At 34.2% G+C, this 14,231-nt stretch overlaps 1 protein-coding gene across 13 annotated transcripts in view; it reads left to right on the forward strand.

The window, feature by feature from the left end:
* SCYL2 (SCY1 like pseudokinase 2) overlaps positions 1-14,231 on the forward strand; it is a 70,360-nt gene that overhangs the window by 42,398 nt on the left and 13,731 nt on the right. For 8 of the 13 annotated variants that reach the window (XM_045466375.1, XM_045466370.1, XM_045466377.1 and 5 more), the window contains 5 exons: positions 98-109; positions 221-343; positions 4,330-4,443; positions 8,128-8,260; positions 10,073-10,191. In XM_045466375.1, the coding sequence (XP_045322331.1) occupies positions 98-109; positions 221-343; positions 4,330-4,443; positions 8,128-8,260; positions 10,073-10,191 (501 nt within the window). The remainder of the gene's footprint in view (positions 1-97; positions 110-220; positions 344-4,329; positions 4,444-8,127; positions 8,261-10,072; positions 10,192-14,231) is intronic. The other 5 variants (XM_045466373.1, XM_045466376.1, XM_045466374.1 and 2 more) reach the window with 1 other exon arrangement.

Here is a 14,231-nt window from a genome sequence, read left to right on the forward strand (position 1 = left end):
TTCACTTAAATGTTTAAACTGAGAGCAAATGTTAAATATTGTGCTTCCAGAAATCTAAGAAACTTGATTTGTATGTTTTTGTCTTCCATGCCCTCAGGCTAGCAACATGGTGAGTGTCAAAATACAGAACTTACTTTTTTGAAGAGACTTTAAATTTTGTCATATGTGAAATCTTATAAAGATTCTAGGCTTTAATACATTGTTCCTTTTTTCTACACAGATTTTGTTAATTTTCCTACAAAAAATGGATTTGCTACTAACCAAAACTCCTCCTGATGAGATAAAGAACAGTGTCTTACCAATGGTTTATAGAGCACTAGAGGCTCCTTCCATTCAGATCCAGGTATAATATTTGATTTTTTTAAATAATGATTTTGATTTTTAAAACAAAAGAAAGAAGTACATTTTGGGTTTGAATTATAAAATCTTTTATATAAAGCTCAATAGTGATCTATATTATTAATCCATTGAATTGCATTATATACTGTTACTAAAATGTATCTGTTCCCAACTAATTTAAAGAATGTATTGACAAATATCTGTATTAACGAAGTAAAAGATTCATTGCTTTTATTTATCAAAAATGTTCTATTCTGAAAGATTTGATTTCTTATAGTTGAATCATTGTATATCTTCTCCCTAAATGAATAACTAACATAGGAATGAAATGTCAAAGATACATGTGACTTTTTTAATGAAAACATTAAGTAGGTATTCCCATATTCCTAACTTTTTTTCATGCTTGATAACTTACTTTTCTAAGTGTTCCTTCTGTACTGAAGTTAATTTGTGTAGCAAGTAGATAGCAAACCAGACAGTAATTTAGTGTGACCATTACTAATGCATTTATAGCTATTTCTGTGTGTCATAGAGGTTATGTTAAAACATCATGTACTTTGCCAAACTTAGTTCTTTAGCTTTGCTATTAAAATTTTGGTTCTATCTGGGCTGTCTGGCAAAAAAATTTTGGATTGCTGTTAAAAGTATAATTGTTTCCTTTTTTTTTTTTTTTTTTTTTTACTTTGGAAAATAAGTACCTATGTTAAGAACATCTCATTGCATAAATGGCTTTATATTTAAAGTTTCTTTGCCAGTATAGAAATTCTAGTAAAGAAAAACAGAATTTTAATTTTTAAAGGTTATTGACCAAAGCCTTTTTTTTCTAATGTGAACCTAATACCAGGGACACCTGGCTGGCTCAGTCAGTAGCGAATGCGACTCTTGATTTTGGGGTGTGAGTTCAAACTCCATGTTGGGTATGGAGATTACTTAAAAATAATGTGAACCTAATACCACGTGTATAAGGTCACTTTTTTGACTCATTTTAGTCTTTGTCTAGGTTTTTGCTTATTCAAAGTTGTGAGGTTCATGTTATATTTTTTCCATATAACGTCATGCCTTCTTAAAGGTGAGGATGTGCTGGTTTTGTCCAAATGACATGGGACAAAGAAGTACTTACTTTTACTTTTTAGGCCTTTCCAAAGGAGTTATGAATTATAGCTTCTTAAAACATTCCCACAGGCCCTGTGTAGCCAACCTGGTTTTATGTTCACTGAGATTAGGAAGGAGAGAAATGTTGAGTGATGTGAAAGCTAATTTTTCTTCATAAGGGGGTTCATTTGGCCAATACACATCAGCCAATAAGTATTTATTGAAATAGTTAACATTTAAATCAGATTGACCTGTGCAGCTTTGCTGAATTTTAGAAACCCACATTTCTTGTATCATTCAGTATGTCTTTAGTCACCAGTCCAATTAATTAGTATCATCATTGCTTGGTAAGAGTGTTAAAGTTAAAAGACTATCTGATCTTTGGGAGAATACTAGAATAAGAGCAAGAAACAAAAGTCTTTATTTAAATGTTTATTTATTTTGAGAGAGAGAGATAGAGAATGAATGGGGGAGGGGCAGAAAGCGAGGGAGACAGGATCCCAAGAAGCCTCCACACTATCAGTACAGAGTCCAGTGTGGGGCTCGAACTCTCAAACCATGAGATCATGACCTGAGCCGAGACCAAGAATTGGACACTTAACTGTCTGAGCCATCCAGGCACCCCAAGAGACAAAAGTCTTCAAGTTTCAAGCAAGTAGAAGGCTGGAAAGTAACTTTGGAAATTCATTTTTGGAGTGATATTTTTTATTTAATTTTAATTTTTTTTTTTTTTTTTTTAGAGAGACCACAAAGTGGGGAGAAGGGCAGAGGGAGAGAGAGAGAGAGAGAGAGAGAGAGAGAGAGAGAGAGAGAGAATCATAAACACAGGGAGAGAATCTCGACTCAGTGTGGAGCCCGACTTGGGGTTCCATTCGTGGGACCATGACCTGAGCTGAGATCAAGAGTCAGATGCTCAACCAACTGAGCCTCCCAGGTGCCTCTGGAGTGATATTTTTAAAGTGAAGTTTGATTAGAAATATTTAAGAGGCTAAAGGGGGTTCAGAAATACATTTAGGAAAGTAGAAAATGATGTACAAAAATTAGGGTGCTTAGAGGCTTGAATAGAAATGTATATGTGAACCAAATAAAAAATTTTTACCTTTAAAATTAAACTTAGAAGCTATGCTTTTTCTCCTCTCCCCACCACCAGTTATAAAGTATAAACTAAGAGGCAGAAATTCCTGAGAATGAGCTAATGACTTCCTTGAGTTTTGGTTTGTTTCAGTCTCCTGTTTCTAGGTTCTTCATCGTATTTCCTTCTTGGAAAAGAGCTCTTCCTCCCCACTTTTAGCTAAATGATTTAGACATAATTTAAGATTTGCCTCGTTATAACCTATTGCTAGGTTATACAGCATAGTGCACATGTATGCTTGCTCTCATGAATTAAAGGCTGACCTTCCCTACAGAGGTCCCCTCTGGTAACAGGAGTACATTATCTCATAAACTGCTCACTCTTGCCTATTCTTGCCCATCTTTGGAAAATGGGCATCCTTGAACGTAGCTTGTACTTCTTATCCTCAAGTTATGTCACGCTTATTAATTACAATTCTGAGTGGATATAAACATGCAACTCTTAATAGCTGCTTTTTGGAAATATGGGAGTAAAGCAAATAAAATACTTGGCCATTATTTTGATAACAGATTGTTAGTAGTTAATTTATTTCTGTCTGCTAACTACAAATGAATGTCTTTAAGTATACTGAATATTGTCTAACTCCTTCCCTGATACACAATTATGCCTCCATTTTCTTTAGTAATCCCTTCTTCTTTGCTTAGCTACAAGGAACATTCTGCTCTTATAAGGTATCTGAGATATATGTTCTTGAGCCAGTTAGTTCTCAAGCCATTTCTTGTTCTTTTCCTTATCTCATTTAGTCCCCCTTTTCCTCTGTTAGCCTCATTCAGAGTTCCCAGTTACAGTCATTTACATTGTGGCCAACATTAGTTAACAATGTTTTAAATAACTTTTTCCTGTTTCTATGAGTTATACTTGCTTAAGTTTTAGAATTTGGAAGTGCTTAAACCTACAAAGAAAATTAAAATCCTCTCTCAGAGATGCCCATAGTTAACATTTCCGTATCTATCCTTGAGTCTTTTTCCCTAAGCCTCTAGACAGACACATATGCATACATGTTTTAAAAACTGGGGTTACATAACAGTGTCTTATTGTATTTCTCCCTAATATTATAAAACAATCTTTTAAAATATATTAAAGAAAATGTTTGTATTCTATTTTATGATAAGCTAAGAAATCCCTTATTTCAGAGGAATAGTTCTATGTTACTTTGTATTTAATCCTTATTGTGAAAGATAGCAAAACTTAGGTGTTCCCATTTTTAATAAATGATGAATTGATGAATTGTGTTATCATGGAAAGAAATTAGGAATGAAGACCAAGGACTGTTGTTACCATATGCTAGTTATATGACTTTGCATGATTTTGAGTAAGGTCCTTTTTAAATTTTTTAAAAAAGTTTTATTTATTTTGAGAGAGGGAGAGAGAGAGCAAAAGCAGGGGAGGGGCAGACAGAGGAAGAGAGAGAATCCAAAGCAGGCTCTGCGCTGTCAGCAGCAGAGCCCGATGCAGGGCTCAAACTCACAAACCATGAGATCATGACCTGAGCTGAAACCAAGAGTTGGACTCTGAACCGACTGAACCACCCACGTGCCCCTTGAATAAGATCTTTTGAGTCTGTTTTCTCATCTGTAAAATTGAAAATTAGTGACAACTCTTCTTTCAACTAGTTGTTGAAAGGAGCAAATGATAAAACATAAATAAAAGTTTATTTCAAACTATGTGACAAATTTAGCTATGTAAATGCAAAATGTTTTTAATATGTGGGAGAAAGGATGAAGAGAGTCTTTCTCTAAGATTGAATCAGTGTATTTTCTTAATAGGAACTCTGTTTAAACATCATTCCAACCTTTGCAAATCTTATAGACTACCCATCCATGAAAAATGCTTTGATACCAAGAATTAAAAATGCATGTCTACAGACATCTTCCCTTGCTGTAAGTAATTGCATATTAATTTTTGCTTTTCTTTCATTTCTCATTGTTTTAAATCATTTTCTTATTATTAAATAACCCTTTAAAAAAATGTTTATTTATTTATTTTGAGAAAGGGAGATATAGTGAGCAGGGGAGGGGCAAAGAGAGAGAGAATCCCAAGCAGCCTCCACACTGTCAGTGTATTAACTTCAACAAACTTCATTTATCTTTTTTTAAGTTTATCTTATTTATTTTGAGAGAGAGAGCATGCGCATTCGCATGGGGGTAAGGGCAGAGAGAGAGGGAGAGAAGAAGAATTTCAAGCAGGCTCTGCACCGTCAGCATGAAGCCTGATGTGGGGCTCAAACTCAAGAACTATGAGATCATGACCGGAGCTGAAACCAAGAGTCGGATGCTCAACTGCCTGAGCCACCCAGGTGCCCCTAAGTAACCCTTTTGTAATTTGTTCATATATTTCATCTTGGCTATAGGTAACCTATATAATATAGTACTATAGAAGTGAGCAATAAAAAAAAAAAAAAAGTGAGCAATAGCTTTAGTTTTCCCTGATACATAATTTTGCATTATTACACCCCTGACCTTGCTCCTGTCTCCTAACTTTGAGTGCTTCACTAGAAAATCTGAGTAATTTTTCTTTCTTAATACTTTTCTGCTTTAATTCACAATTTATTTTGTTGGTAGTTTTGAAATAATCATGAGAGTTTAATTTGGTGTATAAGCCTATAATCATTCTGAATAGCTTCCTTTTGTAAACTGCCTTTATTTTTAGTAATCTATCTCTGTATTTTTATATCCACCACTTACCTACTTTAAAAAAAATAAGGGTACAATAAAACAATACATTAACAAGAATACAAGTGGCGGGAAATAGTTGTACTCAAAAATCTATGCCAAAGGCAGTTGATTCCTTTGAATACAGAATTTTTAACACTTATAGTTGTTGGTCAAGGAAGTAGAATAAATAACAGTTCTCATTATCTCATATTGAGAGGCATATGTATTCTCAACCTTTTCTCTAACAGTAGATCATAAGAATTTATCCCACAAATAGTTCTTTTAAGAAGTAACATTGAATATTCTCTTCAAATGGCAGCTTTAGAAAAGAGGGAGAAATGTTCTTCATTCATCTGATCAGTTCTTTATATTGTTGTTTGATAATGGTCATTAAATTTGCATTATGTAAATATAGTTCTTTGGAGATCTTATTCATCTTTATTAGGTGAAATGTGAATTTAAATAAATATAAGCATTTGTAGCTTAATGGAATGATAGGCAAAAGCAATTTAAATGACATGATTTTACCTTATTAAAATGACATGATTTACCTAATCCATTTTAGTTTATATTTTTTTTTGGTTCTAACGGCTCTGAGATAGAAAACAATACAAAAATAGGAAAAAGTATCATTGTTTACCAAAATGAACAAGTATGAAATGAGGTCAAGAAACCTGAGTTCTTTCTTATTCTGACTCTGCTACTAACCTTCCTGTGCCATTGGGCAAGTTACTATACCCCCCTGAGTGTTTTTCTTCATCAGTATTAAAAAGACTTGAAATCCAGTTCTTTTCTCTGAAATTTTCTAATTTTTTTGATTGAATTTTCAAAAGAGATGAAGTAATATCCAGCTTAAAATTCCATTTTCTTTTTTTTATCTTTTTTCCTTTTGATTTATTTATTTATTTATTTTAACATTTATTCATCTTTGAGAGATAGAGACAGAGCATGAGTAGGAGAGGAGCAGAGAGAAGGAGACACAGAATCTGAAGCAGGCTCCAGGCTCTGAGCTGTCAGCATAGAGCCCAATGCAGGACCCGAACTCACTGACTGCTAGATCATGACCTGAGCCAAAGTCGGACGCTTAACCGACTGAGCCACCCAGGTGCCCCTAAAATTTCATTTTCAAAATGCCTTTTAAAAATCTGGGAGTACCTTGCTGGCTCAGTTGGTAGAGTATGGATGGGACTCTTGATCTTGGAGTTGTAAATTCGAGCCCCATATTGAGTACACAGATTAAAGTAAAATAAAAAAAGCTTAAAAAAGGAAAAAGAAAAATCATTTAAGTCACACTTTTATTTTATGGTAGCATACATTTATTTTAGCATACATTTTGTCAAAGTGCATGTTCTAGTTCAGTTCCAAGTATGTATGAGGTGGGAAGCATAGGTACTTAAATGATCTGTATTAATGCCTGGGGATGTTTATATCTCATTTTAAGATGGCAACTGAGCCCTCAAAGGCATGTTTACAAAGAATTGTAATGAATGCATTTAGAGCAGTAACTCTGGAATGGATTTGCATTTTATATACCATGTATGGTGCTCCTGCCTTCAGAGGGGCAAATGTGAATTCCTGAATTGCATTCATGGACATAAGGTTAAAAGATTCTAACTGGGAAGTTCCTAAAATGTGAGTCATGAGTTAGAATTGTGGTTTAATACTGTTTAAATAAAGAAAAAATAAATTCTACACAGAGGTAGGTAAAATAAGAGCTCTATTTCTTCATGACTTACATGACTAATATTTTATATTAAAAATAAAAATAAAAGTAAACTAGTACTTCTAGGTTCTCTTCATACACACACACACACACACACACACACACACACACACACACATATGGCAATTCCTTTTAAAATACTGATTCTAAGAGCAAATTAAGACTTTAGCTATCTTTTTTTGAATTTGTAATATTCCTTATTTTTGAATTTCAGAAAACAATTGTATGTTATTTTTCAGATTTTTTTCTATCTTTCTTGTAGAAATATGGTGTTTTTTTTTAACCAACTAAATTATTTTGTTTTTCTTAGTTTTTTTAACTGGAATTTTATTGATTTTATTCTTTTTTAAAAAATTGAAATGTAATTAATATCCAGTGTTATAAGTTTCAGGTGTACAATATAATGATTCAACAATTCTGTACATTACATCAAATAAGTATATTCTTAATCCCCTTTATTTCACTCAATTCTCTACCCATCTCTCTTCTGGCAACCACCAGTTTTTGTTTTTGTTTTTGTTTTTGTTTTTTTTTTGGTTTGTCTCTTTTTTTCTCCTTGAAGTAATTATCTTAATAAATTCAAGGCAAAAAAATAGGGTGTGAAATATTTATCAAAATAGTCAAGCAAATATAGATAGAATTTTGGTGAAAGAGTTCCTAAGTATTAGGTTTTAATGTCTGTATTAAAGATATATTTAGAAATAGAAAACTTCAGGTAGGGTAAAGTATAGATAATTTTCACATGTTGTTGAAATATTTAAGAATGAATTAAACCTGAGTTAGAGAAAAGTACTGGAAGCCTAGTAAACTTGATCACTTGGTAGGAGAATGCAGTCCTTTTTATAATTCAGATGTCCCCCCAAAAATATTGTTAATAAACACATATATAGTAAAGCTTCTCAAATCCTAATCACTTCATTTAAAAGGATACAAAATTGAAGTCATTCCTTACCTTTACCTAACTAGTGTCCTGGTAAAGCAATCATAAATTCTTCCTGAAACAAGTCTAGGGGAGTTAGTAAATACATGGATTTCCTATGTTAATAAAGGATGAGAGCTTTTAAACCTCATCCTACTTTTATTCTTGAGATTTTAACATATCTACATGAAGATTAAATTTATACTTAAACATTTTGTTCTAGATTGCAAGACTTTAAGTGACTAATGCAATTTACCTCTCTTAATAGGTTCGTGTAAATTCATTAGTGTGCTTAGGAAAGATTTTGGAATACTTGGATAAGTGGTTTGTTCTTGATGATATCCTGCCCTTCTTACAACAGATTCCATCCAAGGAACCCGCAGTCCTCATGGGAATTTTAGGTAGCTGAAAACTTAATGTTATTTGATGCTACTTTATTGTTTTATAGTCGCACAAATGAATTTTCCAAATTATAAAACCTTTGTATCCTTTTTTCAAGTATATAGCATTCAGTAATTGAAGAATGATGGGATAAATACCATGATATAACTTTTCTTTGTGTTAATTTTAGCAAATTAGACATTTGGGAATCCTAGCTTCACAAATACCATGATAGCATGTAGTTTTCCCTATAAAATGATGCCAAATAAGAGAGGCAAACAAAGCTACATGACATGCTGATACCAGTCTTAATAGTAAAATTTGATAGTTATTTGGTACCCAATTTGTAAGAGGCACTGTGTTGAGTATTTTCTTTGTGTTATCTCTTGTCCTCTCCAAATTCCAATGAGATAGCTACTGTTATTTCTGTTTTACAGTACGGAAATTGAGGCTCAGGGTTGAAGTAGGTTATTCAAGATAACACAACTGAAAAGTGGTAGAGCTGGTTTTTAATTTATATATGTTTAAATCTTAACCAATATGTTTCACTGCTAAGTGATGTGTTGATGAAGCATATTAGCTTTACAGCACATTCTGTTCTATTAGCATAATTACAAATTACTCTGTCAAGAAACTGAAATTGTTTGTAAGTAATTACAGTTTTGATAGTCCAATCTGGAAATGCTGGGGTCTGCTATACTAATGGAAACAGACATACTTGTAGTATCACAAAAACATTAGCAAGTTTAGTTTTTACTGAAGTTAAAGTTTATTAATTTTAAAGAAAAATGAAATTACTCAGCCGTGTATTTTTAACACTTACTAAAGTACTAAGGTGCCTGGTCTATAGAAAGCCCTCAGTAAATATTTGTAGGAATGGTCAGCAAGTAATTTATTGTAGACCTTTGTAGACATGATATATGGTATGAGAGTTTTGGGCTCAAATAAATTAGTCTTCCTGAAAAAGAGTTTAGCATAGTGGAAAGAGCCCTAGCTTCTGTCCTGGCTATGTCAGTTCCTGGAATGACTTAGAAAAATTTCATCTGTCAGATGAGGGTAAAAATACATCATTATAGGAGTTTTATGAGAATTCAGTGAGAAAATGGGCAGGGAGAAGTAATGAGCATAGCGCCTAGCAAATAAGCATTTAATAGGTGCTCAGTAAAGTTACTCTTTGAGTATATAAGTGAAATTTACATTAACATGAAAATAATAACATATGGTGTGTTCTAAAGCTATGGATTATATACAAAACACTTATAACACAAGCATTCAGAGAATGAGAAACAAATGTGCTCAGTTTACCAACTGAGGGCTTTGTGGAATAGTTGTAATACGCTGGCTCTGGAAGTTTGAGTAAAGAGGTGAGACACTAGGAAAGGATTGTGTGGAGTTGAATTAAATTATGAAAGTTTTAAACATGTTAAATCTGGTTAAAGAAGTGAATAAAGGTGTAACCTATACTCACATACTTGTGAAATAGATGTCTTGAGTTTGGGTGAGAAGTCTCAAATACATATTTAGGTGTTTTCAGGAGATAGGATCATTCTGTAACCTTACTGTTGCACTGTAGTAAGGCCTTTAATATTATACTAATATTAAATGTGCTCTTAAGCCAAGCAAGTACAGGTTAAATATGTCATGGTTTAAACTGATGATAAAGCTGAAATCATTCTTATCCATATTTAAGAGCATCCTCATTCTAGGCACTGATAAGAAAAAATTTGTAATTAAACTGATTATCAAGAGATTTCATATAGATACAATATTTTCCTAGTATCTATGAATTTGTGGTATTGGATTATAAAATTTGTCTCATTGTTTTCTATCAGGTATTTATAAATGTACCTTTACACATAAGAAGTTGGGAATCACCAAAGAGCAGCTTGCTGGAAAAGTATTGCCTCATTTGATTCCCCTGAGTATTGAAAACAATCTTAATCTCAATCAGGTAAGAGTATTTTGTGTTTTATTCAATTTGTCCAGTTTATTGTTTTCTTGGAATTAAATAAATAAATATATTACATTTAAATGTTGCTAAAACAAGGAAAAATATGTCACAGAGTTCAATAAAGAAGGTTGTGGGTTCAAAGTAAGGAGTATGTGAGTTGGAAGGATGGATTATTGAAGGCCTCATTGGGAGATAGTAAATGACTAGAACATTGAAAGATATGTAGGATTTTGGGCTAATTCAAATTTGGGGCTGGAAAGTTGACATGAACAAATTAAAAATGAATGTGATGTGTCTGGGGTGTGTATTTCTTATTTATTGCTACATAACAAATCACCACAAACTAGATGGTTTTCATAGTTTCTGTGGGTCAGCCAAGCCAGGGCATGGATTCTCTGTTCAGAGTTTCTCACAGTGCTGCAGTCAAAGGCTGGGGCCTCATCTGAAGGCTCAAATGGGGGAAGGACAGATCTGCTTCTAAGCTTACTTACATGGTTGTCAGAATTCAGTTCCTTTTAGGTTGTTTGACCAGGGGCCTCAGTTTCTAGCTGTGTCAGCTCTCCTTGCTTCATGGGTCTTCCAACATGGCAACTTGTTTCATCAAAGTGGGAGAGAGAGTCTGCTAGAAAGATGGAAGTTACAGCATCTTATATTGTAATCAAGAAAATGACGTCCTATTACCTTTGCAAGTCAGGACCAGCAAGGTCCTGCCCACACTCAAAAATAGGGAATTACACAAAGGCCTGAGCAGCAGAATGAGGAGATAATTGGGAACCAATTTAGAGTCAATCAGCCACAGAGAATGAATAATCCAGTTTGACTGAGAGATACCTGTAAATCAGTAGGGGAGTAATGGAAGAGAGATAAATTGAGACTAGAACAGGTAGACTTTAAATGGCTGTCTGATTTAGGTGTTTGCTTTTTGTTGTTGTGTTTGTTTTTTATTTTAATTCTAGTATAGTTAACATACAGTGTGATATATTAGTTTCAGGTGTACTTAGGTATTTGAACTTCCAAGATGTGGTAAACATTTGAGCAAAAAGGTAATGTGTTCAAACATTATTATACAATTATCTCTCTGTATACCTCTATCACTGTAGTTGTCATAGGTATTGTCTGCCTTTCCCAGAAGGCTGGTTATTATATCTTATTCTTTATTATATCCCCAGCACTTAATGCAGTGCCAGAAACAAAAATATTTATTAAATTGAGAGAAAATTTGAGTTACCGAGTAATGACAAGTCATTTTGTTTACCATAGAACTGGTGTTTAATGGAGTATGATGGAAAAATACTGGGATTAGTTGGTTACTGTTTAATAGGGAGTGTCAGAAATGGATAGGCAGGCAAGATTGGGAATTAAGTACTGAAAGTGAGTTAGAGCAATGAAGGAAACAGAAGCTGGAGTTAAGCAGGAAAGCTTTTGGCTTATAGGGGAGAGTGCCTAGGGAAAGGAGTTTTGGAGTTAGGGAAATTTATAAAATTAATCAGATCTAAAATTCCCTATGAAGTGGTTGGGTAAGCCTCTGAAAGTTTGTGTCCCTAAATTTCAATTTTTGGCTTGATAGTTTCTTCATATCTTGGGTGGCGGGGTTGAGGTTATAACTGGCAAAAAGGGAAACAATGAATAATATTGAGGAAAAATAGGATGATGATAATGCCTAAGATAATCCAGCTTTTGGTCATTTCTGTTCTTAGTTCTCATATATATGATCTAGCATGTTTTTAAATATTCCCAAGTGCTTATATCAGGATATATAATTTCATATGAAATGTGGTGTTTGTTTTCTTCAGCTTTATGGTTGATATTTTTAGGGACCTATTTTCATCAACAGAATACTTTGATTCATATCTTCTGGTATTTCGAGATAGTTAACATGGGTGTGGTCTGCTTTCCTATTCATTTCATGGACAGGGTTCCTGATTTAAGAGTGCCCTCAGGGCACCTGGGTGGCTCAGTCAGTTAAGCATCCAACTTCTGCTCAGGTCATGATCTCACAGCTCTTGAGTTCAAGCTCCACATCAAGATATCTGCTATCAGCGCAGTGCCTGCTTTGGTTCCTGTCTTCCTCTCTTTCTGTCCCTCCCCAGCTTGTGCTTTCTCTATCAAAAATAAAAACATAAAAAAGAAAAAAAAGAAAAAAGAAAGAGTGCCCTCTTCTGTAAATTCTGACTTAAAATAATCTAAGTGTATTTTGCATTATGTGAGAAAGATAATGTGATTTAGGAAAGTACATTTTTTGCATTTGATTATAAAATAGCAAATACCAAGCAACAGTCAAAACACATCACAACTTATGTTGAGTAGGGGTTCCAAAGACCACCTTCGGATTCATTGATTCACTAGGAGTCCTACAGGCCTCAGCATATAGTTGTACTCGTGGCTATGGTTTTTATGGCAAAAGGGTATAAAGCAAAATCAGCAAAGGGAGAAGGCTTATAGGGCAATGTCTGGAGGAAACGAGATTCAAGCTTCCAGAGTCATCTCCTCAATGTACTTATTTTCCCTGGTAATGAGTTCTGACAGTACATGTGAAGTGTTGTAGCTCCATCTGCCTGTCATGTACTCAAATTCCAGACACCCAGAAGAAAAGCAGATGCTTAGCATAAAACATAGTCTTTGTTTAGTTTAGTGAGCCACTGTCATCAATTAATGGTGGGAACCCTCGTAAAATCTGAGTTTCTGGACACAGGCCAATGGCCAACCTTGCAAGCAGGCCTTTTCAAAGATGGAAGTTCAGGCCTACTATGTTAATTCTTCTGCACCAACTACATACAACAATATGGATGAATCTCACAAACATATGTTGAGCCAGTGAAGCCAGACACAGAAGAAGATCTACCTAATGATTCTATATAAAGTACAAAAAACAGTCAAAACTACACTGCCAGAGGTCAGACTAGTGTTTACTCAGAGGGTAAGGTGGTGGAAGTACCGAGAAGGGGGCACAAGGAAGCCTGTGGGGTGCTGCCAATGTTCTTTTTCTGCATTCAGTTTGTGAATTTTTTGATATGAGCACCTATATGTATACTTTTCTGCTACTATGTTTTACTTCATTGCAAAGTAAAAAGAAAACTAATCAGCAGAGAGTCTGTCAAAGTAAACCACTAAGAAAATAATGCCTTTTGTTAACTCTCATGGTAAGACAAAGGATGAACAGATGGTTGAGCATGGTGAGAAGCAGGGTCATGTAGAAACTAGTACAAGCTCTGGAGACAGACTTTTATGAATTCCAATCCTGCCATATGTTATTTAGTATCTCATACTAAGTTGCTTTGTCTCTCACTAAGCCAGAAGTTCCTCATTTATAAAATAGAGATATTAATAAACCTATTTTGAGGAGCACCCAGCACAAAAATAGAAGATTTGGGAGGGGAAGAACACAGTTTCTGGATTCTTCCTGTAATGTATGGTATTATTCAAATAAATTGTTCATGATGATCGGAGGCACTCTAAGAATCATCATTTAACCAAAGCCTGAACCACATTATGGCATAGTATTAGATATACTTTAGGAACTTTAATTATTTGAAAGTTAAACTAAATACATTTAATATTTCTTTGTAGAAAGCAGATTTATTTTAGCCAAACATGTCATTTTTGTAACAATCTGAATAAACTAATTTTTTTTGTTATGTATTTTTTTTCCAGTATATGAAGTTTATTGTCAAATTGGTTTCCATACAACACCCAGTGCTCATCCCAAAAGGTGCCCTCCTCAATACCCATCACCCACCCTCTCCTCCCTCCCACCCCCTATCAACCCTCAGTTTGTTCTCAGTTTTTAAGAGTCTCTTATGCTTTGGCTCTCTTCCACTCTAACCTCTTTTTTCTTTTTTTCCTTCCCCTCCCCCATGGGTTTCTGTTAAGTTTCTCAGGATCCACATAAGAGTGAGACCATATGGTATCTGTCTTTCTCTGTATGGCTTATTTCACTTAGCATCACACTCTCCAGTTCCATCCATCTTACTACAAAGGGCCATATTTCATTCTTTCTCATTGCCACATAGTACTCCATTGTGTATATAAACCACAATTTC

Source organism: Leopardus geoffroyi, chromosome B4 (assembly GCF_018350155.1).
Source record: "Leopardus geoffroyi isolate Oge1 chromosome B4, O.geoffroyi_Oge1_pat1.0, whole genome shotgun sequence".
Taxonomy (NCBI): Eukaryota; Metazoa; Chordata; class Mammalia; order Carnivora; family Felidae; genus Leopardus; species Leopardus geoffroyi.